General features: G+C 37.6%; 1 protein-coding gene across 1 annotated transcript in view; it reads right to left on the reverse strand.

Moving 5' to 3' along the window:
- Positions 1-1,767: 1,767 nt before the first annotated feature.
- Positions 1,768-27,602, reverse strand: part of SMARCA5 (SWI/SNF related, matrix associated, actin dependent regulator of chromatin, subfamily a, member 5) — a 38,906-nt gene continuing 13,071 nt past the window's right edge. The window contains exons 5-24 of the mRNA XM_042468472.1: positions 22,770-22,870; positions 19,556-19,735; positions 18,708-18,863; positions 18,462-18,593; positions 13,597-13,665; positions 12,232-12,341; positions 11,891-12,117; positions 11,322-11,443; positions 11,083-11,235; positions 10,651-10,783; positions 9,777-9,925; positions 9,511-9,630; positions 9,289-9,399; positions 8,879-8,992; positions 8,589-8,711; positions 5,433-5,565; positions 4,443-4,561; positions 3,906-4,118; positions 2,619-2,729; positions 1,768-2,058 (exon numbers count right to left, since the gene is read on the reverse strand). Of these exons, the coding sequence (XP_042324406.1) occupies positions 1,993-2,058; positions 2,619-2,729; positions 3,906-4,118; positions 4,443-4,561; positions 5,433-5,565; positions 8,589-8,711; positions 8,879-8,992; positions 9,289-9,399; positions 9,511-9,630; positions 9,777-9,925; positions 10,651-10,783; positions 11,083-11,235; positions 11,322-11,443; positions 11,891-12,117; positions 12,232-12,341; positions 13,597-13,665; positions 18,462-18,593; positions 18,708-18,863; positions 19,556-19,735; positions 22,770-22,870 (2,642 nt within the window). The 3' untranslated portion in view covers positions 1,768-1,992. The remainder of the gene's footprint in view (positions 2,059-2,618; positions 2,730-3,905; positions 4,119-4,442; positions 4,562-5,432; positions 5,566-8,588; positions 8,712-8,878; positions 8,993-9,288; positions 9,400-9,510; positions 9,631-9,776; positions 9,926-10,650; positions 10,784-11,082; positions 11,236-11,321; positions 11,444-11,890; positions 12,118-12,231; positions 12,342-13,596; positions 13,666-18,461; positions 18,594-18,707; positions 18,864-19,555; positions 19,736-22,769; positions 22,871-27,602) is intronic.

Consider the following 27,602-nt stretch of genomic DNA (forward strand, 5'->3'; position numbering starts at 1 on the left):
AGCATTGGAGTCTACTTTATTTCATTGTAAACAATTCCACCAGAACTTAGCAATAATGAGCAAACTTACTGAAGTTCTCAATGAAAATTCAATAATGGATTATTTTCCTAAGATGACTTTATGAAATAGCCAGTCAGCCTTCGATATCCGTGAGGGCTCCATTCCACCCCCACCCTACCCGGGGATACAAAAATCCACAGATACTCAAGTCCCATTGTCCTTAATGGCAGCACAACCATATGGCCATGCTGCCATTAGAGACAATGGGGACAGAAGTCCTCCCTCCTTCCTTCCTACCTTCCATTCTCCCTCCCTCCCTGTGTCTCCATCCCTTCCTTCCTCTCTGAGGTTTCTGCCCTGTTCTTGGCTTCAAAGACAGAGATTGGAGCCCTGTCGGCTGGAGGGAGCTGGAGTCAGGTCTCAGAGCCCCCTTCCCAGGCCCAACACCCAGGAAGGCTCTGAGACCCCATGCCGGCTCCCTCGGGCCGATGGGGCTTCAGCCTTCGCTTCCAAAGCCACACCATGAACAGAAGCCTTAGAGGAAGGATGGAGGGAGTGGGGAGGGAAGACTTTAGTGGCATTGTCCCTAATGGTGGCGTGGCTGCATGCGTGCTCTGCCATTGGATACAATGCGGGCCTGCCATCCACGGATGCTCAAATCCACAGATACCAAGGTCCCACTGTACTGGAGCAGAACACAGATTATTTGTTGCTTAGAATGTATTATTATAAAAGTTATTAGAAAGCACCTAAAAGAGAGCCAGCAACTACATGCAGCTATATAAATTATGACTTATTACATGAACAGGCATTTGTCTCAGGCATTCCCCCTTCTTCCTATGTAGTAGTTTTTGTGTCTGTTTTCAATTTACTATTATAGTTTAGGATTTATACATGCTATTCTTCATCATGATTTACTGAAACAAGCCAACTTTATTCAGTAACAGTGAGTTTTGGCTTGTTTCAATTAATCAGTTAAGACTAGTTATCAGGGTTTGAATATAACAAAACATGCAGGTGCTTATGCTTTTCTCTTTAAGTTGCACTCTCAGCCTTGAAAATCTCATTTGCATTAACTGTTTTACGGTGTCTTCATATAGGTTATGGCTTGCAAACCTTCATGGCTCTGTAACAAAGTAGGTCCTCTTGCAGAACTATGCTGGGCCATATACCACTGTACAACCATGGAAACCCCTCCCAATCGCCCTTTCATGCTGGATGGCTCACAGAAGTGTCTGGCTATATCCCCATAGCCAAACACAAAAGTGATTAGATCAGCCACTAGGGTGCTCAAGGTCTCAACAGCTGATGTAGTCATTTCACATCTGGCCATAGAGACATAGCCAGATGCTTCTGTGAACCCCCCCCCCTTTTCCAGAAGGCATGTTTCAGGTGTGTAGAACATCAACAGGATGCCACTTGCTTTATAAAAGGATATTAAGGGAGCAAGTCTGAAGTCTTGTTTCATCCAAGGCCTATTAGTCCAGATCCATCACTATTCCACAGTAATTATCAACATGTATGAATATAAGCATTTAGTCCCAAAGCATATTATCTGTGGGGTGATGAGCCTAAGCAAATGAGGGACAAATGTCTGTATCCCACAGTGTAAAATACACAAGTCAGGACATGCTGTTAATGAGCTAGCCAGGCTTTGTGTTTCTACTGTTATGGACACAGCTTAAACAAATTTTGACTTAAACATTTCAACATTACTGAGGCATAAGAAACGGTATAGGTAATAAAGGAAGATTAACAACAAGTACATGAAGCCTATTTTTTTTATTTCAAGTGTTAATGGTAAAAAAAATTCAGCACAGCTGTTTCATTTAAAAAAGTGAAACTACACTACTGTTCTTCTAGTTCAGTAAGTAAACACATGAATCCAATGTCCTTTAATGACATAATAGTTGAGAATTGTACAGTACATCTTATGAAGACCCGTAAAATTAAAGAACTACTTTAAATTTAGTGAGTACAAGAATTCAGTATTCACAGCTTTAATTTCTTTTTCCGTCCTCTACCATCAGGGGTGCCATCCAGTTTACGTTTCTGTACCTGGTGAGGAAAGGAAAGTGAAGATGTTACCTTACCTCTAGAATTTGAGCAGTCATGATTCAAAAACATTTTTTTAAAAAAAATAGCAAAAATAACGTTAAAAAAAATCCTAATTGACTTGTTTTTTGAACAGCAGCTGGTATTGCATAGTATTTTTGATTCCAAAAGGAATTTTGAAAGCACCTTTTGAAGTGGGATAATGAAGTCTATTCAAAAGACTGTTAAAAAAACCCTACTAGGCTAGGACTATTCCTGGGTGAGGTCTTCTGTAAATTACATTAACTGACAAAGAACATTGCAAAATGTAGCTCAAATGTGTTTAAAGCCATGAGGTTTATGTTGTCTAGAAGACAAGAAGAAAGTAGTGGGCTGCAAATTACAGCACTTACACATCCAAAGTCTTTTCTCTGGACATATTCTCTAAGGGGTAACATGAATTAGACCTTTAGATTTACTGATTGTGGTGACCTAAGATAAAGGACAAATATCTGCTTTCATTTTATTCACAAAAACTGGCAGATTTTCACATGAATTACTTAAAGGACATTTTACACTCTCACCAAAGATGGTTTTGGTCCACGTTTCTTTTTCTCTGCTTTCTCCTTTTCTTCTAATTCCATGTTTTCTCTTTCAATCAAAGTGATTAAGGTATTGCATCTTCTCTGTAGTTCCTGCACCATGAATAAAGTAGCAGATTCATTTACATAGTAGCCAACTGCACCTAGACTTTTCAGTGTTCTATACCAATCACTGCCTCCACAAAGCAGATGAAATGAGACAGGCTACAAAGTAAAATACAGTAGCCCAGCCTTATCCACAGTTTCAGTTACCCACAGTAAATCATGATCTGAAAATATTATTGGTGTAGGGTTTGGTACTATCCACAGTTTCAAGAATCTTGAAATGTATCCCCATAAATAAGTGGGGACTACTGTGAAGGTGGAGGAGGGCTGATGTATTTTCAGAACTTCAACCATTCAGCAACCTGAAAGCTAACAGCAGCATGAACCAAGCAATGTCAGAGAAAATGTAGAGGTCCTCAATACTCTTCTCCAGGAAGCAAGGAGAGTGATACAGTGTCATGCCTGAGAACTGAGTTACAAGTGTCAAACTTGTAATCTTCCATTTTGTAGGGCAAGAGGAGAGGGAAGAGATGGCAAGGCACCCATGGTTCTTTAAGTAGCAAACCTGTGGGCCTTTCCAAACCACTTCTACATGGATGTCTTCCAGCAGGCCTTTCCTGAATAGAGAACCTGGCCACTAACCAATTGAATTGTCCCTTTGAATATGTTATAGCCCTCTTTGCCTGCTTTGTTTTTTTTTAAAGTATGTTTTAATAGTTGTTTAATTCGATGTTTTAGGGGAGGGTGGGAACTACTGGGACATGGGATTGTATCTATCTTTTAATCTGTAAGCCTCCTCAATTGTCATGGACAGAGAGGCGGGATATAAATAAAGTTCTATAAATTTTCATGACACTATTCAGACTCATGCATTTTTAATTTGAGTCTGTTGCAGGCCTGCACAATAACCTTTGCCACAATGCCAATAAGTTAATTATACTGATAGTTATTATTCTAGGTTTTGAAAAGGTTTCTGGAAAAAACATTCCACAACCTCTTGATATGTTGTGGACTGGTACTAAGTTACAGAGAATTCCATAAAACACTTGTATTCGTGACTCTATTTTAGCAAACATGTTTTGGAATGTCAGGCCAAAGCTCCTTTTTAAAGCTATCCACTATAAAAATATTTCCATTTAGAAGAACTTACATAAACACTGAAATGCAAGTGAATGGCTTTAATCGTTTTAAGAAACAAGTATGTGGATGCATAATAATACATACCATTGCAGTTCTAGACTTGAGAAACCAGTCAAATCTGAATTGGGGAGAGTTGCGAATACATTGTCTCAGCTCGTCATAAACATTTTCCTTATCAAATCCTAGCTTGTGAAGCATACAGATCAAAAAGCGATCTTCTTCTTCTGTATAATTCTTCCCTTTGTTAGTACCATATGATATTCTCAGTTGGTGAAATGGTGCTTTGTATCTGCCAATCTAAACAAAGTAAGCGTTCAATACAAAGAACTAGAAATGCAACAGTTCACTACAGCATAAACAACATTTTACTGTACTTTGTATATAGTGTGGTATCACTGGAAGCTTGATTTATCTATTTATTCTTTACAATCATATTCTTCTAATATTGAAAACTTCTATGAGAAGAACCAGACTGGACACTTCGAACTATGCTTTTAAGAGGGCTAGATTTTCTTTCCAATGTATAAAATAAACTAGCCATCTACAATTCACAACAATAAGTACATACAGTAAGTAATTTTCCCTCCAACAATGCAAATGTAATTTTAAAATATACATTACCTTTGTATCCAATGCCTTTTTAATACTAATCCTCCTCTGAATCCGAGCTTCACCCCTTTCAATTTGTGCCATGATTTTTTCTATATCCTGGAGCTCATTACATCGCTCCCAAAAAACAGCTGGAGACAAAAACATTTGTTAGTCTGCTCTCTTTAACATTTACAAAAATAAACAGAGTAGTTGATGATCAGTGAAATACCTAAATTTCTATGTGCATCTGACTTAGAAAAACTGATCTATTCAAAAAATTCTCAAATTTGAATTATTTATCATAAAAAGCATACTGGCAACTTCTGAAATACTGCCATAGCTTTATTAGTTAAAGACAGTTATATTATCAGCCTGTTCATGTTCTGGATCAAGTCAGTCAAAACTAGTCACCCCAGAGTATCAATTAACTTTAAAGTATCAAGGTTGAGGTTATTTATTTACTTATTTGTTTTTCATTTATTTATTTATTAATTCATTGAAGAGATGTTAAGATTCCCTACAGGACACCTTGTTTTGCCAAGGTTCATACCAGACGCCATTGGGAAACAGCTTCATGTATGTCAACAAAGCAAAAACAGTGGGTGATACTCAGGTTTGTGTTTTAATTCCTTTCTAACCAATCAAAGAAGCACCCTTTTTCAGTAACAATAAAACACAGTTTTTAAGAGCATAACTGGTGCTGTTGTCTCATCAGCACTTTCCTGCAACTCACTCATTTTTAGAAAAAAGGAGTCCAGGGTAATGATTGTAATTTTAGTCCAACACTCAGGGGAACTTTGGCTATTACCGTCGATTAAAAAATGGAATTTTCACCCATTCCAGAGGGAGAACTCAGTGCACTTACATCATGGAGTAAGAAGCAGAGATGTCTGCTTTTTTATCAACTCTGTTAAACAGATACAATTCTAGATCCAACTCAGTAGGACTTACTTTTGAATAGACAGATAACATGATGAGTACATCAAAACCATCTATTAGATCTTAAAGGGGAAAAATTACCAGAATATTCAATGACTTCTTCTGGAGTTTTTCCTTCTACTTCCCGAGCTATGTTTTCAATGTCATCACGACCCCATTTTTCATTTGCTTTGATGAACTGATTGAAATCTCTTTTATTCCAGTTTGTAAATCCCTTAAGAAATTAAGAAAAATAAAATGTAATATTTTTGTTTCTTTATAAGTTACACCTTAAGTTGTTTCTTGCCTTAAGTACTTTTTTTAGATAGAGAAAATCATTAAATGACTTTTATTGTTTCATTATATAAAGCTGTATCTTGCCCTTCAATGTAAAAATCTCCATGGTAGCTTACAACAATGTGATTAAAAGAACTATGAAAAAAGCAAATGATAAACCACAATGGTAAATAGCCACACTAAAACAATCCCATCAAAATGTACAAAACAGGGAAAGATCTTTGCCTCTGAATCATCGCGAGCAGTGTGCTTTGGACCTTCCATTACCTGAAGGAGTTAGAACCGCTGAATGGCAATGGCAACTGATCCAATGATGTAGATTTTAAAATCACAGGAAGAGCAGTATGTTTGGTCAATATTGTGAGTTTAGGGATAGATTTTGTCAAAGCAGTTGCAAACCTGGCAGCCCTGAGCTGTTCAGAATCATCTTGAATAAGAACCAATATTGAACCAATGCTCAATGGAGGATAGGAGACAGGGAGAGTGCTTGCCACACCTTTCCCAGCATGGCCATCTAAGTCTTGATGCTTGTTTTAATGTGGCAATAGGATTTCATCATATGAGCTTTCCCAAGACATGCTGAACACTTCTTATCCATCAGTGGGAAGCCGCAAATATGAAGAATTGCAGAACAAAGCTGCTGTGAGCATAAACTTGTAGGCAACATTTGTGATGCCTAAGGTACTAAAAAACAGAAATGCAAAATGGAATGGCAGAAGGCATAAAAAAGAAAAACTCCAATCAAATATTTAAAAGAAGATAATCAAGAATCAAACCAGTTCTGGTAAATCAAAGGGATATATTCAACACAACATCACACAAAAGCAGATATTTAACAACAAACAAAATAAGAAAAACAAGTTGCACCTTTGGGTGTGTGCTGTAGAATAAGAGGACAGGTTCTCTACCAAAATCTTTTTATCTCTAAGCCATTCCAAACTAAGTTCTGTACATATGATGTTCAAAGTCCATGAGAAAGAAAGCTAAGCATTTCCCATGATAGACTTCAGTGCTACATTTAAATATTATGTTTCCAGTTGATAAGAAATTCTATTTGACAAACTATTCAGTAACATTTACTTTTCACTCTTAATTCCATTTTATCTTTGATTCAGATGCATACATCTGTTTACTGCCAGTAACAAATATCTACAGATTTTTAATTTTAATTACTGTAAGTTTCCCATGGCGTTTGTAATTCTTTCCACATTTAAAACATTCAAGATTGACAGCACCTGTGACCTAGCTCAAATGGAATTCAAAGTAAAGCCTGAAAATCCAAGATTAAAAGTCTAAGAACCAGGAAACAGCTTAGGGACTGAACAGGCCACCCCTTTCAGCGCCGGACTGGAGCTGCAGCAACTATATGCTGTAGCCCCGATCTGGCCTTTCCGTGGTGCAAAAGCTGTAAAAAGCTCCTTTTTACGCCACAGCTGCCAGTGCAGCAACTTTTCTGTGCTCCTTTGATGCTGCGTCATATGAAAGCAGCGCTGTGACGCCACCCGCCATGTGTGCCCCCACTCACTCTGATGCTGGCCTTTATGGCTGGCCTGTCAAGGCCCTTAGTAATTACTACTGCAGCCCTATTCAGGCAGGACATCAGTTCTTCTCATTTTATTATGTCCATTAACAACTGGGTCCTAAGCAAGTCGGCAGTAACAGGTAATTCTCACATCTCTTGCGTAAATTATAAAGTACAATTGCCACATGTAGTTACAAGTTAATGTTCATCATCAAGGCATAACAAATCAAAACCTGTTCATCCACAAATGTAGGATTAGTTTAGAACTGCTACCAGGAAAGTTCAAGCTGTTGCTTGTAATATGGATATCTCACAAATCTCAAACTGTGTGCTGTAGTATTACTCTATTAAAAAGCTTATCATCAGTTAAGTGTTGCTATTTTAGCTTCTGAATGTGTATTTTATACTAAAAAATCATCTGAAGATACAAAATTTCCCTGGCACAGCAAATCAGCTGTTCCAATGGTTCAGGTGATTATGACATCAGGGATATCTCACTGTTCTTTCCTAAGTGTGTAGAGTTATTGTATCTGAAGATGCCACCAATTATTCATTAAAGTGAGTGAAAAAGAGCATCAAAGGAAATTCAGGAAATCTGTTATTTTTATGTGATAGCATCTCTCTTCACATGCAATGAAAATCAATTTATTAGAAATCATTTTATAATTAATTCTCTTTCCTCACATGCAAGTGAACATGTTGCTCTCCAGTATAGCATGTCATATAAATGTTTTAATTTTTTCCTCATTTTGTAAGAGAAGTAAGTGTGGTTGGTTAGCTCTGTTAAGATCTAAGAAGGGCTTCTATCAAGACTAGCTAAAGCTCATGAAATCTCACCCCACAACTGACCAAGAAAGCAGATATATCTGAAAAATAAAGGGCAACCATTACACTTGAGTAATATAACTCACTGTCTAAGGCCTGTTCTCTACACAGACCTTGTTTCTTAGCAGTAATAGGCTTGTTTTAACTGATTTGGTTTCTCAGATAAAAACAGACACAGGTCTACTGTTAAGACACAACACCAATATGAAGAAAATATTGCTCACCATTTTTCAGTCATACTGCTAAAACATTTTACTCTGTGTTCACCAGGCCTCAAAGATAAATTAGCATGTACCTGCAAACTGGGCTACTACCTTGGCTAGTACCTTCAAACTGGAATTTTCATCTGGGCTAGTTCTGCCTGGGCTAGTACCTGCAAATTGGAATTTCCACCCTTGATTTCAGTTGTGTATGAGAGGTGAGGTATCACCAACTTCTGAAGAGGATTTAACATAGTTTTTAAAAAAGAAATCCCTTTTAAACAAATGAATAAACTAAATTTGACATCCCAGATTTTTGAGCCATTGTGTTTTCCTCCATATTAATACTGTAACAGAAAAGAGAGAAAATCCTGATTTAGTCAGAATTTGCCATGGCTAGTTGGTTGACTATACCTGAGTGAGCAATTTTTCCTTTTCTTCTAATTCTTCTTCATTAAGGGGCTCAGCTTCATCAATTTTAATTTGCTCTTCCTTTTGTGCCTGAGCTGCATTTGGCAGGTCTGGATTACGAGGTACCTGAGAAAGTTAAGTTAGCAGACATTATTAGTTCTTACAATGAGAAACAAGTTTTCCACATAAAAACTCCTTTGGCTTTACAAAGATTACAGGGATAGCACTGAAATAAATTGCCAAATATCTTAGAAATACAAATTTCTAAAATGAAAAACAAATTATGACTTTACCTTGTACCCAATTGTTTTTCTATAATATAGAATCTCTTTTTCCAACAACTCAAACAAACGTGGTGGGAAAAACTGGAAATCCTGAACATTAGGCTGTTTCGGAGGTCGTGGAGCCTTAAAAAACAAAAGAGAAAGGCCAATTGAATATCTGCATCCTATTACATTATACTCAGTTCCATTTATTAGGCAGCACTTAAAGTACTTAAAAGTCTACTAATAATATAAACGTATATAAAAATCTGAAAACTAGACTTGCTTCTTATTTTCTCCTAACTTTCATCCAAAGTTCTCTGAACTTTCATCCACAGAAAATTTTGTAAATATAGAGGCTTGTTTTTTGTCTCTATGGACAAGCAAGTTAACTTTTCTTCAAAATATTTTCTATTTTTAAAAGGTTTAAAATAATTCACCTTTGGTGCTTTTGGTTCACTGACACGAAGAGCTTCCCTGAAATAAGCATCAACAGCGTAGTTTGCTTTTCTCTCACGCTTAGGTGGCTCAATCCACTCTGTGAATGCCATCTGAAATAGGCAATTTTATAGGAAAATTACAATGAAACATCAATGCAGCCTTCAATAGGAAAAATGTAGTAACAGCAATGTGTAAACTCCTGCTATCAAATCCACCATTACCTTTTGTTTCTCTCTATAATCCTCTCCTTCAAAGTTATACACACTAGACTCTGTATCCATTGTGAAGTTCCTTAGTGAGCTTTCACCCATCTTGGAGAGTTTCTCATTCATTTCCGCTGTCTACAAATACAATGAAATCTACTTGGTAAGTATGTACTTGAAAACGTTAATGAGTTCATAAGATTATATACGAATCAAAGAGGATTTTAAAAAATTTTTAATTCAGAAGAAATAAAATGGACATATTCTAGTATTGTGGCACTTACTTTCTTTGCACCTCTTTCCAGAATACCATCAATATCATCATCTGTAATTTCACTCTCCTTTGAAGCAAAAACATGGGTAGCTCCATGTCGAATCATCTGCAACATTTCATCTTTTCCCAGCTTATTTAGATTTTGATCCACCAGTCTTCCTGAATATGAACAGAAATAGTTGTCAAGAATCCAAAAACGTCACAATAGTTAAAATGTAAAGACAATTACTAAACAATTATTTGACAACATCAAATTATAGTGAAATAGCCTGCTGCCTGTCATTAGAATTTTTTAAAATAACTTTGTACTGAGATTTGGGTGGCTATACAACAAATTTTTGTAGTGCGGTGGGCCCTTTCCTTACGCATGCCATTTCCTTAATTGTTGCATGGCTCCTACGTAAGCTGGAAGCTGCGTATAGTGCACTCGCATATGGCGCGGGTGCACTGTATTAGCAAAGTACACTCCATATGAAGCATTTATTCTTTGTCCATAATGCTATTCAAAAACAGAGGAGACAATTCACACGATCTATCATAATAAAGGACATTACCCTGGATTATTTTTCTTATAATAAATATATATATTCCTAAATATTTGTATTGCACTTACAACTGATTCATTAAGGACAAGGCGTTTTTCCAACCACTTTGTCAAAGAGTTTGTTTCTGTAATTTCAATTGTATAACCTTATTTTCCTTACAAACATTACCACTAAATAGCACTAATGTCACCATGCAAACTATACTTTCCCCTGAGATGGTGGGTATTTTTTTCTCACACGTTTCCAAACCTTACTTATATGTACTGCCACAAAATGTGCATCATAAAACAATTACATTTAACTTATTAAAATTGCCAGACATGAAACAGAGGTAATTACCTTGCTGAATAACAATGGAATCCAAACGAAGTTTCATTTCTGCTCTTTCCACTATTCTTTCTTCTACAGTGTTGTCTGTAATAAATCTGAATACTCTAACAGTTTTTGTCTGGCCAATTCTGTGTGCTCGATCCTGCAAGGCAAAAAACGGTTTGAAATTGTCTGTGCAAAACTACTAACATTTATCTTTAACTACAACCTTTGTCCCACTAATGCATATGTTTAAGTTATTTAAAAAACCCACAAACAAAAATCTTTGGAGACCTATATAACTGAATCCCACCAAACCTTTCAGAGGAAAATTAGTTATATTAGAACAACAGATAGTGCCAAAGGCCAATAAAGAAATGGTCAAAGTATGAAGCGACTTCCTACAGACTTTGAAAATAAATATAATAACATAAAAGCAGAAATAACTGTTTTGAACTTTACCATAGCTTGAAGATCTACTTGGGGATTCCAGTCAGAATCATACAAAATTACAACATCAGCTGTAGCCAGGTTAATTCCCAGACCACCAGCACGTGTACTGAGCATAAAAACAAACTTTGAGCTGCCAGGTTCATTATATGCATTAATGGAAGCCTACAAAGACAAAAAGAAAGGAATCATTTAATGCTCATCAGAACTCTGAAGCAAAGAAAATGAGCTGAATCCTTCTGAAGACTTACTTGTCTCTCATCATGAGGTGTTTGCCCATCAAGCCTACAGTATTCATAGTTTCTCCACATGCAGTAATCTTCTAAAATATCAAGGACTCTGGTCATCTGACTGAAGATTAGGACTCTTGATCCTGTTTCAAGATTATGGTTCAAGCTAATTAGAGTTCTAATTTCTCATTTATATGGAAGTGTGAAAAATGATTTCAGAGCTGATGTAACAGATGTTCCAGAAATAACCAAAAGAGCTGAGACCTCAAGTTTTATGCGAAAAACAACAATGCCAGCAGTTGAGAAAAATGCAGCAGGCAGAGGATGCTCCTTGACAGCAGATGCAAGATGCCCAACACCAGAAGGCAGGGCCAAGTGAAAGTATTATCAGTTTGGGTTGCCCAATGCAACCTATGCTACAGTTAACAAGCATATGAAAGCCCAATGTCATACAAATACAATTCCAAAAAGTCCAAACTAGCTGGACAAAACAAGAAGGAAAAATGAGTTGGTAGGACCATGTTTCCTCATGTTTATCGAAGAAAAGAAACTATTTATACCTATGTTCAACATTAAGAGAAGCAGGTTACCTTGTTCTTTTAACTTTGGCAACAGTTTATCCAAAACTACCATTTTGCCACTGTTAGTAACCAAATGCATATCTGTGGTGTAAGGTGGACCAGGCTCTGCTCCATCAAAAAGGTATGGATGATTACAACATTTTCGTAATTGCATAAGAATATTCAGCAGTCTCATTTTGTCCAGTTTTCCAGCAGAATTCAATATATCTATGTCCTTCATTAAGATCCTTGTGTACCTAAATTGAAAGATAAAAATAACTGAGGCACATGCCATGCAAACATTAAAATGTTTTTTTTTTGTAAGCAAGGAACAAAATGGAACAATTTCTATACTTATTTTTGTTACTTACCATTCCCTCTGCATTTTGCTGAGACCTACATATATTTTAACTTCTTTCTTTGGAGGCAAACTCTTTTCTACATCAGCTTTAATACGACGCAAGAGAAATGGCCGTAACACCTGAAATTTGCAATACAAATTTTCAGTTCATAATGCTACGCAACAACATCACACTGGTAACATAACACTAGAGCTTTATGCTTTCTTTACAATACTGACATGTTAGATATACACTGTTTAACACCCAAGATGTCAAATTTCTGAAGAGGATAGAAACTGGTGATGAATTAACTTCTGCAGGGCCACACAATAACTACATTTCCATATACAAGTTTGCCTGATTTCTAGTTGTGATTGAAGCTTTATTCAGAATAGAAGATCTCTCAACTCTTAGGTGTTGTTTGTGTGACATAACAAGATTCAGAATCAGGAGGTACATATCATATATATTCTACTGTAAGTCCATCTTATATATGTCAAGGGCAGGTTTGGGGCCAAACTTTTGATATGACTCATGGATAAATATAGAGGGTAAAATTTAGAAGCATGTAACACAGGATGTAAAAGATAAAGCAAAAGAAAACAATGCCAAAGAACTTAAAAAGTTCCACCAGGTGTAATTGTTTGTGCTTGCCCTAAAAGCTGAGGAGTGAACTACAGTAAATCGTAGCTGAGCAATGTATTGGGGAAGTGACCAGGCATGGGTGGGGCTGAGAAAATGAACACATATTAAAAAAAGATGTAAATGCAAAGCAAAAAATGGTGACTACCTTAGCAGTGATAATAGCTTTTAACTTTAATGTGACAACTTGGCCTGATTTTACCCCAGAAAATGTAACAAACATGCGCAAATGTCTTATTTAATTCCTTCAAAGTCTGATTCCTCTTGAGAGGAAGCTCCAAAGTGCTGATGCCACTGCCATTTTCCTGCCCAACCATTCAAAAAGTTCAGAAGGTGCCATGGTGAAGGGAGTAAAAGGTTTGGTTCTTCCAAGATGGACTAAACTCTCACCTTTGTCACTCTATTCAGAGAAAGGGATGATTTATTTTTTTAGTAAGAGTCAAACTACAGTACTTAAATTGACCCATAGATAAGTCAACCCAGTTTTTGGGAGTCACCTTTTTTAACTAAAAATTTTAAACTTATACATGAGTATATACAGTTATTGCTTGTACCAGTTATAGACCATATTTTCCCATTCTCGCTATCAATGTTTTAGGAAACATTTACAAGGTGATATAACTATTAAGTTTCTCAAATACACAGCATTGTAGTAGATGAGCTGCACTGCACAATATAATATATTCCAGCAAGGTAAAATGGATCACAATCAATTCTTTTAATCTAAAATGTCCAAAGAATTTAAAAACTCACCATATGAAGCCGTTCCACTAGTTTTTGATCCCCAAGACAGTTGTTTGTATCGAACCATGAATCAAAATCCTGTATTAAAGTATTAAAATGTTATAATCCTTTATATTCCATAGTCAGCTTAGCATTCAAGCTCTCATGATTTGTCTAATAACAGAAATGTGGAAAGGCTAAATGTAAGTTTCCATTAAGCATACATAAACATTTGTCGTGAACTGGCATACATTTTAGCCTTTCCATACAAAATCATAAGACTATCTCTTGGTTCTCTTCCAGAATGATTCCAGTTTTCTTTCATAAGGACTATATAGATATAAAATATGCTACAGATTTTCCAGCTAAGTGAGAAACACATAAAACCTCCTTTAGACTACACATACAGTGACACAAAACATAGTTAATGAAATAAAAGATGCCTTTGTAATAATGCTTTACAATCCTACTTAAAACCAACTTGTCTCAGATTTAGAAAGGAGACTCATGAGGGCCCGAACAGACAGGCCAAAATAAAGCTGCTTCAGGTCACTTTGGAGGTATGCTGCTTAAATGATGCATTTAAGAAGTCAGAAGCCACGCCAAAGCCATGCTCCAGTCCTAAGCACTGCAGGGTAGCTTTGGCGCAGCTTATGGCCCCTTAAGATGCGTGTGTCATTTAAACACCATACCTCCAAAGTGAACCGAAGCAGCGTTATTTTGGCCTGTCTGTTTGGGCCCTTAGTCAACATTTGTTCACATGTACCACAAAACCAAACCACGTCAATAAAGCTCCACAGAAAATGTATAAATATCACCATAATCCAAGTACAGCACGCCTGCGTCATATGCGGGCACACTTTACGCGGACTTGAGCTTACGTGTTCAAGCCTCAGGGCACACATGGGGCGGAAGGGGTGGCGCATCCCATTCAATTGAATGGGTGCGCGCTCCTATTGCGCCCCACGCGCCTCCGCGCCGCTGTGCACAAGCCCCATTGTTTCCAATGGGGCTTGAGCATAGGTGGAATTCGCCTTACGCGGAGGGATCCGGAACGGATCCCCGCGTAAGGCGAGGGCCGACTGTATATGCACCAACCACAGAACAGAGGTAAAGAATAAGAAATTGAGAGATTCTATGAAAGGAGTCCAAGATGGAATTGATAACACACCAACACAGGATGTCAAGGTGATAATAGGCAATTGGAATGCCAAAGTAGGAAGCAAAGAAGAATCAAAAACAGTAGGAAGAATCAGAGTAGGCATACAAAATAAAGCAGGTGAGTGTCTGATAGATTTTTGTGAGGCCAACAACCTATTCACTACAAAAATCTTTTTCACCCAGCCAAAGAGAAAACTATACACATGGACATCACGAGATGGTCAACACAAAAATCAAAGTGATTATTTAATAGGAAGCAGAAGATGGAAAAGTTCCATTACAGTAACCAAGGCTAGACCAGGTGCTAATTGTAGTTCAGACCATGAACTATTTATATCAAGAATAAGCTGAAGAAGAAACAAAAACCAGTACATTATATCCAAATATGATCTGTACAACATCTCAACAGAATTTACTAACAACATAAGAAGCCTTTAAGAAGTCTCTTAAGACGGATCTCTTCTGGCAGGCCTTCCCAACTTAATTCCTCTCCCCACATACTTTGTTCTACACTGGCTGCCTACCTATTATTTCCCCTTTTTTAAGTTATTGTATTTAACTGTTTTTAAATTGTAATAGTTTAATTGTAATTTTAGTATTGGGAGGGGTTTGGGAAGGGACTAAATTTGGATTTTATTGTACTGCATGCATTTTTACTGTTGTAACAAGCCTGGATTCCTTGTGATTGGGCGAGCTATAAATAAATAAGTTAGTAGTAGTAGTATAACAGATTTAAACAATTAAACATAATCTACGGAACCAGAAGAAATACGGTCAGAACCCAGGGACAAAATAAAGGATGAATACAAACACACACTTTCTGTGGTCAAAAAAGAAGAGAAGAAAAAATGGATTACAGATAAAACACTTCAAGCAGTAACAGAAAGAAGAGAAGCAAAACAAAAGTAAAATCAAAACCATGAATGCAACTGTGCAAAGACTAGTACAAAAAGATAAAGACTACTACAATGATCAATGCAGAGAAATAGAAGACAACAACAAAAAGAAAGAACAAGAGACCTATTTCACAAAATCCGAGAAATCAAAGGTTTGGGATGTTATATGACAATAAACCACAGTTTTGATAAATCCACCACCAGAAAAGGTAGCATCTAGAAGATATTATTTCAGCCTTGCAGGATTCTGCATTAATCTACAACCTATTTTTTGCTCAAAAATCATCTGAGACATAAAAGTATACCAACTAACTATACAAATTAGGTTATTCTAATGAAATTTTGCACATAGCTACATGGAACCAAATCCAGCTGAGCTCAGTGGCATTCAGTGGCAAGTGTACACACTTGCCAGCAAAAGCTGGCAAGCAAGCAAAGTTCAACTGGCAGGCCACATGCACCCTGTCAGCCCCCCCTTTTTACCCTCTAGCTTTAAAAAAATAAACAGTCCAGTTAGTTGCTGAAATTCAATTGCTAAATGCACTACACTGCTAAATTGCTAAATGCAATTTAGCTGGCTGATCAATGTAATTCCACTCTTATTGACTGCAGTCAATATTCAGTAGCCAATATCACTGTAACTATTGTAATACAGTCAATTGATATTCATTTATATACAAATATAAATTTTAATAATAATTAATTACTTGCTTCAAACATGAGTAATGTGATTATTTGTTAATAACAAGCAAAAGAAAGTAAATGAAGTTTCAATGTAAAAAAGAGATATGGGAAAGTAGTTATTTTAAATGTTTAATTTAATTTAATTGTTTAATTTAATTTAACTGACACACACACACACCATTTTGAAATATTTGGTAAGCTCCACTCTTTCCTCTAAGGTCTGCACCCCTCAAGCACTTAGTTTGCCTGAAAAATGTTATCCAGTAATTGTTTGCCCTTGGTATACAGTATGCAACCTAATAGGGGACAGCCTGATGCTGCTTGCTTCTATTCTAGTCTTCCGATTAAGGATAAAACAGATCAAACCTAGCAGTCAGCTCTTTTGCTGGTCTTTATGGTTCCTTCTTTATGAATGAAGCTTAGGGGACATTCAGACTACCTTTTACCCCGGATCAGGAACTGAATTATGCACATGAAGTTCATATTCGCCCCCAATCTCCCACAAGCGAATTTGAGTTTTGCACACCCGTTCTGGGGCAAATGCCCCTTGGTGCAGGTCTTTTGGAAGTGGAGTAAAAGCTGTATCTTTTGAAAAAAAAACGGGTTTGGTGAATATGAACTTATCCCTGATCATGATTGGGGCAAGTTCAGGGGAGGGATTTAGGTCAGTGGAAGGGCAGAACATTCCTCCCCTTCATCGGAGGAGGAAGGAGCCGGAGGAAGGATGCAAAGGTCGATCAGAGGTAATGGAGCAAGAGGAGGAGGAGGAGGAAGGAGCCAAAAGAAGGATGAAAAAGGTGATTGGGGGTAACGGAGCAAGAGGATGGAACTGGAGAAAGGGTCAATTCAGGGCAGGTCAGAGGGAGGGCAGGGAACGGAGCAAGCCTCCGCTCTCGCAGGCAGTTTTCTCTCTCTTTTTATTTTTTAAAATTTTTTGACAGACTATGCACATGGTTTTTGCTACAGGTAGATATATATATAGATAGAATGTGTGTCTGCTTGTGTTCTACTTTCCCTTTCATTTCCTTGCTCCTAGCATGCACTTTGCAAAAGGCTTTTTTTCTATATGGGAATGCTACAATGCAAATGTTACAAATGTTTCTCTTTCAATTTGGCAAACTGATACAGAATCCTTTTGCTACATATGTGTATTCTGTACTGGCAATGAGGGAAAGCAAAGGATGCAGAGATGGCATTCCAAGGTGAGGAATTATTATTATTATTATTATTATTGTATGTTATGTGAGGCATTCTGGGGTGGCAAAGCAAGAGGTTGCAAAGATGGCATTCTGGGGTAAGGAATTATTATTATTATTGTGATGGGAAGAGTATGCATGGGGGGAGGCAAGGGCTTCGGAAGTAGCATTGGGCTGGAAGTGAAGAGGAGGCTGGGAGGCTGCGGAGACCCATAACTTTGGGGGAGTCACACTCTCTCAGTCTCAGGGGAAAGGCAATGGCAAATCTCCTCAGAACCAATCTTGCCAAGAAAACCCCAGGATGGGGTCATTTTAGGGTTGCCATAATCTATACTGACCTAAATACACACAACACACACACATCTGGAGGTTTTTAAATTTGACAAAATATGCACACACACTCCCGCCTGTTTTTTTTTAAAAAGGAGAAGGGACGCACGCTTCCGATTGCCCAATGGGTGCAGGAAACATCACCTATGATGAAAGCAGAACTGAATTTGATTGACAGCAAAGGTGCCTTCATTTTAAACCAGCTTCTCCACAGGAGCTATAAGGGCATTCAGAGTTAAAATACCCTGATTGAGGTAGTGGGCATTTGCTTCCGGAGGGATGGGGGGGAGGGGACCGAATGTTCCCAGTTCCATCCAGCGCAAATAAGTCAGTCTGAATGGGGCCTTACTTTCAAGTCAGCCAATACAGGATTGCAGTCAAAGGCTGTTTAACCAAGAACTGCAGGGGTATTGTCATTATATCAAAAGTGACAAATACATTCATTGTTAAGCTTCTTTTACTACACAAATCATAAATCAGCAGCACACAACTTGCTACTCTCCAGAAGTTTTGGACTACAAATCCCATAACCTATAACCATCTCCCATGAACACATATTCCAAATTTGAATAATTGAATCTACTTGATAGTTGTAGAGTACATTTGATTTTCAAAAACCCAGTTTTACCTCAGCTGAGTTAAAGACATCCGGCAATAAGAAGTTAAGAAGTGCCCAGAGCTCATGTAAATTGTTCTGCAGTGGAGTTCCAGTTAACAGCAATCTATTTGTGGTCTTGAATTCCCTCACAATCTCTGACAGCTTAAAAACAAGAAGTATTATTTAACATTTACAGTAAAATTATTATTTAACACATATAGTAAAGTAAAAAAACCCTCCAATTTAAATGCTTAAACGATGGATGTTTAAACATACCTTTGATTTTTCATTTTTAATCCTGTGAGCTTCATCAATAACTAGGTATCTCCAGTTGAATTTTTTGAACACTGATTTCTCTTTGATGAGCATTTCATATGATGTCACACAGACATCCCATTCACCTGGCAACAAGACATCTCGAACAAAAGCAGCCTATTAGGAAAACACAGAAAAGATTACTTGAAACACAGCAAAAAAGAAAAACACCAATGACTTCACAACCCATATAGCTTATCATTAATTCATGACTGAACAGTCCTGTCCATTCATCTAAACTTCCAAGTATTTAAAATACTTTAATATTTTCACTTACTATAATCTTGCTGTTATTAAAACTCTGGGTTTGATACAGTTCTGTAACCTCAATATCATTTGAAATTTCAATATTTTATTTGAATAGTCAATGAAAGATTTTCAGTATGTCTTGCAGAAAATAGGCAGGAACAATTGAATTTAAAATTCATCATACAATTTAGTACTGCAGAAGCATCATACTTCATGATATTCAAATCCAGTTTTTAAGATAGTCACACTTAGGCTTATGGGAAAATAATTCCCAATTCACTAGGCTATGCAGTAAGCAAATTTGAATATTCAAAGTAAGTATATTTTCTCAGATGGAGATGAAGGTACCAAACAGCAGTTTGACTGCTTCTCAGCTTCATTACTTCACTGACAATATTTAAGTGGTATCGTTTCCAACCATACTATACTGTAAAACACAGTACAAAATGTTTCTGTTAAATTCTTTATAAAACTGAACTAAGAATCCTACTCAAAATTCCCTGTGGCAGCTGACTGGCAGAACAGCATGTATGGCAAACACAAAAGGTATTTATACTCACTCGCTGGTCTTTGTCACCTATCAGACAGACTGCCCGAAGAGTCGGCACCCATCTTTTGAATTCATTCATCCAATTATGTAAAGTTGATTTGGGAACTAATACCATGTGAGGACCAGGAATATTTCTGTAGTGCTTCATATATCCAAGAAGAGCAATTGTTTGCAGTGTCTTTCCTAAACCCTATTAAAAAGAAAGTTAACATGGAGAAACATCCAGCCCATTCATATAGGCCCAGTATAGACCACCAGTTTGTGGCGGCCTGGGGCCAAAATTAGGGCTTGCGAGTGCAGAGTATCCGCACACTCCTGAGCCCTAGCGCACGACAATAGCACCATCATGGCGGCCTCCCATCCACACAGGGACCATGATGATGGAAGCGCAGCACCACGTCTGCACATCACGGAGCTGTGCTTGTGTCATCGATGTGCGACAGTGCACCAATGGCATACTCATGGTGCCAGCCACCTGCATCAAAAAGAACCCACGTTTAGCAGGTTCTTTTTGGTGCAGAGGGAGCCTGTGTGGTTTGGTTGCTGTGGGCTCTGTTAGGAGCAAAAATGGGCGCCTCCAGCCCCCCCCCTTTTAGGGTGGTCTTTTGAGCCCCATAATTAACAAAACAAAACAAATGAAAGAATGTGTGTTTTTTTAAAGTGTTTTACCATTAGTTTTTTAAGCTAATGAGCAAACCTGAAATAGCTATGTAAGTAAAATTAAATGTCTGTTCAGTTGCTACTCCATCTTGCAAAAATAGCTGCACAGATCTGGGGGCATTTTTGGGATAGACTGACTTGAAATATAGGCTGCATGGCATATATAAAATGTACTTGGTGGGGGTCCTGGGGGGAATATTCCAATTAGTTTCTCATTCATATATAGTAAGCTTGGCAGCCAACTAGGACAGGCATATTCTTTATACTGCAACTAAGACAAACACACAATTTGAGGAATGCTTGAGCATTCAAAGAGATAGGTATCCTCCTGAGCATTTGAAAATGAATTACGATTAATAATGATTAATGATTCTCCCAAACAATACACTAAGTTCTGCTATTTATCATTGCTGTGTGCCTTCAAGTTGCTTCTGCCTTGTGGCAACCCTATGGTGAGCCTATCACAGAGTTTTCTGGGGCTGAGTGTGAGATCACCCAGTGGGTTTCCATAGCAGTGTGTGTATTCGAACCCTGGTCTCCAGAATCACAGTCCAAATAAAAAAACAGTACACCACACTAGCTCTCAAGTTCTGCTATAACATGTGTTTATAAAGTGCAAATTGGCAATAGCATGATTAATAAATAGAGGCACACTATTCAAAGAATGTGAACTCTTAATTAGCTATAGTGGAATTGCTTCTCAGTCATTCAAAATTGGCAAAATGATACCTCTCCATATATCAGCTGTTAAGTGGCAACCACTGCATCTTAGACATTCGGTATGTCAGTTGCATGTGTTTGAGAAGATGTCCAGAAGTGCTTTGCTGTGTTCTCTGTTATTCACAAACATGGATAAGCTGGTAAGTAAGAGTGCTTCAAAGAAAGGTCCTTGTGATAAAAATGTCTGGTGATTGCAAAAGAAAAGCAATAACACCTGAAGAGAAGCTTGAGCTTTTTGAGCTAAAGGAATGTGCATGTGACACTGATCATACAACAGGAATAAAGGAATCCACATTGCACACTGTAACAGAAAATGCAGAGAAAATTAAAGCAAGTTGCACTGCAGGAACGAAACTGACTGGAAACACATTTAGATTTTGAGTGTATGAGACAGAAGAGATGTAAAGCTACTACTAACTGTGTGGATTGAAGGCCAGAGAAAAGTGATCTAAGACCACATAACAGACAATAAAAGAGAAAACATTTCCTATTGATGCTGACCTTAAGAAGTCAGAAAATCCCAATAATGTGTTTTCATTCATTGCTAGCACTGGTTGGTTTGCAGGGTTCAGGATCCAATGTAGTTTTGATAACATTAAGTTGTGTACTAAAGCTGCAAGTGATGAGGGGAAAATGCACATGTTCCCTTCCATAATAAAGAAGTTATTGAAGAAGTCTACAACTTGGATCAGATTATTAATGTTGATGAAACAGGATTATACCGGAAACACATGTCATCCAGAACATCTGTTTCCCAGAGTGAAGTGCACATCTCTGGTAACAAAGTTGCAAAAGACAGACTGACTGTATTGCTTGGTTTGAATGATAGTGGTAATCTGGAGTTGAAGCCTATGGTTTGTTTGCCGCTCTGCAAATGTGTGTCCTTTAAAGGGGTACATAAAGTTGACTTTAGAAGTGCATTTTAGATCAATACCCTAAAGATACAAGATCCCATCTGATCTTGGAAGCTAAGCAGGGTCAGCCCTGATTAGAACTTGTGAGGGAGACTGCCAATAAATACCAGGTAAATTTATCTGAGGAAGGAACTGGAATAAACTGTCCTGGACTAAGAAAACCCAATGAAATTCGTGGGGTTGCTATAAGTCAGCAGGCAACTTGAAGGAATACACACACATGAACAAAGATGGATGGTAGATAAACAAATTCAAAATAGTTAATGTTCTTGAAGATGTTTTTAGAAAATTAAAGGCAATAACTTCATGCTCTCATTCCACAGATGACCACATTAACATTAAATTTCCCAGCTTTGAAATGTTTCCCCCCTCTTTTTCCCAATTAAGTTTTTTTTCTAATTTGCCATGTTTTTTTCTAAAACTTTGAAATACCTCTCCTAACAGTATTTGTTATCCAAATTATTGTGCATATCTTGAAAAAATCTTTCTCAAATTCAAATCCAGATACAGCTTTCAGCTGGTAGACAGTAGTAGTGGTGATTAAAATACAAAAAAGCCTTTTAATACCAGTCTCCAAAGATCACTGAATATCAGTTAGTGAGCAGCTAGAAATGTTTTCCTATCTTGCCAGTACATTGGTCTTTAAAATATAAAGTATTTTTAAATGAAAGTCGCAACCTGAAAGGATTCAATGTTCAACAGAACAAAAGGATATTCTCCAGTCTGAATTTCCTTAAAACAGATCACTGTATGAATTATTCTGCATTGCAAGATGAATTGCTGTTATTCATATTGCTTGCTGATCCATATCTACTTTTACATGTCAACTTTTACTCACAGTGTAAAAAAATCTTTATGACTAGTATACCACAGTTTTTAGAATACTATTTAAAACTATTAATTCCAAGCAAAACCAAAAGTTTCACATACCATTTCATCTGCTAAAATACCATTGATACCATTTTCGTATAAAGAAATAAGCCAGTTCAGTCCTCGGACTTGATAATCACGTAATTTCCCCCATTTTACATCTGCAACAAAGATAACAGATATTAAAAATATTTGAGTCAACATATAACAACTACTCCCAACAAGACTGAGATGAAACGCAAGAAGAAAGAAGAATTTGCTATACATCTGAACAGTGGATGTCTTTGGGTATGCTAGAACCAAAAAAGCCTGAGTTTCAGGAGCCATTATGTAGAAGAATTCCTCTCAATTCTACCTGCAGTTTTGCTAACTCAGTGCTTTACCAAACAAGATGTGCTTCAACCTCTTATTAGTCATAGCACAGTATTTCCACAAATGGATAACAATAACCAATTGTCTTGTAATACATTCCATTAAAAAGGGGAAACATTCTGCTGCAGAATTATGAACACTTTCTATTTGTTCACTGATACAGCACGAGATGTGATACAGCAGATTCCTCTTGGTAAGAAGCGAGGGATATGACAAGGAGATACATAAGTCCCAGAAACAATCTCAACCCACTAGAGTCCAGAAAGAACCCACTGGATCTCTCGATCCCTGCCCTTCTTGGTTGACCGCCCAGGATGGTGATGCAGTAACATCACTATTACAACTTATAATCAATGCATCCTTCAGGGAGGGGAAATTTCCATCGAGTTTGAAATTAGCAATTGTCAAACCTTTACTTAAGAAACCCTCCCTGGACCCCCTGGTGAGAAATAATTATAAACCGGTCTCCTTGTTGCCATTCTTAGGTAAGGTTATCGACAGAGCGGTCGCCTTCCAATTCCAAGCAGTCTTGGATGAAACCGATTATCTGGACCCATTTCAAACCAGCTTCAGGGCAGGATACGGAGTTGAATCTGCCATGGTCGCCTTAGTCGATGATCTCCGTCTGGGCATCGACCGGGGAAGTGTGACCCTGTTGGTGCTCTTGGACATCTCAGCGGCTTTCGATACCATTGACCACAGTATCCTTCTGGAACGCCTCAGGGAATTGGGTATCAGGGGCACTGCGCTTCAGTGGTTCCGATCCTATCTCTCGGGAAGATTCCAGATGGTGCAGTTGGGGGACATTTGCTCCTCTAAGAGGGAATTGGCATCTGGTGTCCCTCAGGGAGCTATTTTGTCCCCCACTTTGTTTAACATTTACATGAAACCGCTGGGAGAGATCATCCGGAGACACGGGGCGCGGTGTTATCAGTACGCTGATGACACCCAAATATGTTTCTGTGTGTCTCCGACTGACGTAGTGACTAAGAATGGCATCTCTCCTCTAGAGAAGAAGAGATACAATTAAAGGATATGACAGGATTTAACATGACCAAAAAAGCAAGATATCTAGGCATTATAATAACAAATAAAAATGCAGACTTAATTTGGAACAATTACGTTAAAAAATGGGAGGAAGTGAAGAGGGATATGAAAGAGTGGAAAAACCTGAAGTTGTCTCTCTTGGGAAGGATCGCAGCTGTTAAAATGAATTTAATTCCAAAGATATTATTTCTATTTCGTACCATACCTGTGATTAAAAATGACAAACTTTTTGTAGAGTGGCAAAAACAGATTTCAGAATTCATTTGGGATGGCAAGAAACCAAGAATAAAACAAAATTATATGCAAGATTCAACAAATAGAGGTGGGCTAGCAGTTCCTAATGTGAAAATTTACTATGAAGCATGCACTCTAGAATGGTTAAGCGCTTGGGCTAGATTAGAAGATAAGAAATTACTAAAACTAGAGGGTCATGATCTTAGATTTGGATACCACGCCTATATGTTTTATGGTAAAGCTAAAGTACATGCTGCCTTCAAAAATAATTTTATATGAGCTTCCCTATACAAAATATGGGAGAAATATAAAAGATGGATCAGTTCAGATATCCCCCTCTGGCTATCCCCCCATGAAGCATTGTTTAATACTGATGTACAAAAAAAAGAAAATTGGTTGAGGTATAAAGATGTATTAACAAAAACGGGTAATGGATTTGCAATGAAACCTTTAGAACAGATTAAAGATGAAGGCTTTAAGTGTAATAGGTTTTTATATTATCAAATGGAAGCTAGATTTAGAGTGGATAAAAGTACAATGAAAATTACAGAAAATCTCTCGAAACTAGAAGAAATAATGTTGAAAGAAAAACCAGCTGCCCTATCAAGATTCTATAAGACATTATTGGATTACCAGATGGAAGGAGATCTAGTTAAAGAAAACATGATCAAATGGGCGAAAGGCTGTAAAAAATCATTGGAATTAAGACAATGGGAAATTTCGTGGGGACGAAGAATGAAATATACTGTAAGTCAGGATATAAAGGAAAATTTTGTTAAAATTATGTATAGATGGCATTTATCGCCGGAAAAACTGTGTAGAATCTATGGTAATGGTCAAATCTATTGTTGGAAATGTCAAAGGGAGAAAGGTACGTTTTATCATTTATGGTGGAATTGTGTATATGCAGAAAATTTTTGGAAAATGATAGTTAAAGGAATTAAAGAAATATTGGATATAGAGTTAAAGTACAAACCTGAAATTTTGTTATTAAATATGTTGGAGGATGAGATAGAAAGAAGATTCGGCAAAATAATTTTCTACATGTTAACAGCTGCCAGATTAACGTATGCAAAATACTGGGAAAAAAAGAAAGACATTATGTTGGAAGAATGGATTCTCAAATTGTTAGAAATGATGGAAATAGATATAATCTCGGAAGGATTAAGAGATAACTTAGCCATAAATGCAGAAGCTAAAGAAAAAAGGAAGCAGGATAGAAAGGTCTGGGAAAAACTGTATAGTTATATAAGGGGAAAATGGCCTAACATACAAGACAAAATCTAACAAGGTACTTACATAGGTAAGTCAGTTTAAAAGAAAATTAAACGTTTAAGAAAGTAATATAAACAAGGAGAATGAATTAAGATCAAGAAAGTCAAAAGTATTATAGGTGAAGTCAAAACAAAATCAGTTACTACTAACAAAAAGATAGACAATTAGAGTCAATAAAATAAACGGTAAGGGTTCAGACAAGGAAGTCAGTTTTGTGTTGTCTAGTCTAGGGAATGTATGAAGAGGAGTATGGAAGGTATTTTAAGTTTAGGGGAGGGGGGAGGGGACGATAGAGATGAATGTTATTGGTTTATGTTATATGTTATATGTTACATGTTATGTATGTGTACTTTATTTGTAATAAATAAAATTTAAAAAAAAAAAAAGAATGGCATCTCTCCTCTGAATGCCTGCCTGGAGTCAGTAATGGGCTGGATGAGGGAAAACAAACTCAGTCTGAATCCAGAGAAAACAGAAGTACCAGTGATAGGTTCCCCAGGCCCGGGGAAGGAAATTTGTCCACCTGTCCTGGACGGGGTCACACTTCCCCTGAAGGACGAAGTTCGCAGTTTAGGAGTACTTCTGGATTCATCCCTGCAGTTGACACCTCAAGTAGTTGTGATGGTCAGAAGTGCTTGCTATCAGCTTCAGTTGATATGCCAACTGCGACCCTACCATGGCCAAAGGGAACTTGAAACAGTGGTACATGCTCTGGTAACCTCTCGCCTAGATTTCTGTAATGCGCTCTACATGGGGCTACCCTTGTACCAAGTCCGGAAGCTTCAGTTAGTACAAAATATGGCAGCCAGACTGGTCACTGGTGCATCTATGTTTGACCATATAACACAGGGGTAGGCAACCTGCGGCCTGCGGGCCGGATGCGGCCCGGCGAGGCCTTGGGACCGGCCCCAGCCCGGTCCTGCTGCCGATTGCCGCTGGGGCCTTTGGGGGGCAATTGTCTATAGAAGCCTCAGAAACATGCATTTATTTTAACATTTTTTTAAAAAATCAACAAATTTTTCCACGTGTCCTCCATTTTTTTTAAAGAAGTGTCTTCCATTTGAAAATTTTGTCCTATATTTGTCCTGGTTTATTTATATATTAATTTTTTTAAAAAATTATTTAATTATTTATTTTTTGGCTTCGGCCCCCCAGTTGTCTTAGGGAGAGCAACCCGGCCCCCGGCTCAAAAAGGTTGCCTACCCCTGATATAACACCTAAGCTGAAAGCTCTGCACTGGCTGCCTATTCACTTCTGGGCACAATACAAGGTGTTGGTTATCACCTATAAAGCCCTACATGGCTTGGACCCGAGTTACTTGAGAGACTGCATCTCCCCCTACGAGCCACCCCGCACACTCGGAACATCCGGGAAGAACCTATTGGAAACTCCATCGACCAAATACATCTCCTCTTCCCAAAGGGCCTTTACAGTAACGGCCCCGTGGATCTGGAACAGCCTTCCGGAGGAGTTCCGTCTCATGACCTCTTTGGAAACATTTAAAAAGAGATTGAAAACCATACTCTTTTGCCAAGCGTTTCCCCCCGAGGAGTGATGTCTACATGACCAATATGCCTGCCGACAATGATATTCTGTCTTACCCCTGGACGTTGGATGCTGTTGGATTGTTGTATTTTACTGATGTTTGTATAGATGTACCATTTTGGGTTTTTATAGTGTATTGTATTGCATTGTATGTATTGATTTTAGTAGTCTGTAACCCCACTTTGATCCTTTGGGAGAGGCGGGGAAACACAAATAAATTATTATTATTATTATTATTATTATTATTATTATTATTATTATTATTATTATTATTATTATTATTATTATTATTATTATTATTATTAAAAGTAAAGGTAGTCACTTGACATGAATGGCTAGTCGTAACTGACTGTAGGGGGCAGTCCTCATCTCCGTTACTAAGCCAAAGAGCCAGCATTGTCCAGTGACTGCACCGAACAC

This window comes from Sceloporus undulatus, chromosome 5, assembly GCF_019175285.1.
Source record: "Sceloporus undulatus isolate JIND9_A2432 ecotype Alabama chromosome 5, SceUnd_v1.1, whole genome shotgun sequence".
NCBI lineage: Eukaryota > Metazoa > Chordata > Lepidosauria > Squamata > Phrynosomatidae > Sceloporus > Sceloporus undulatus.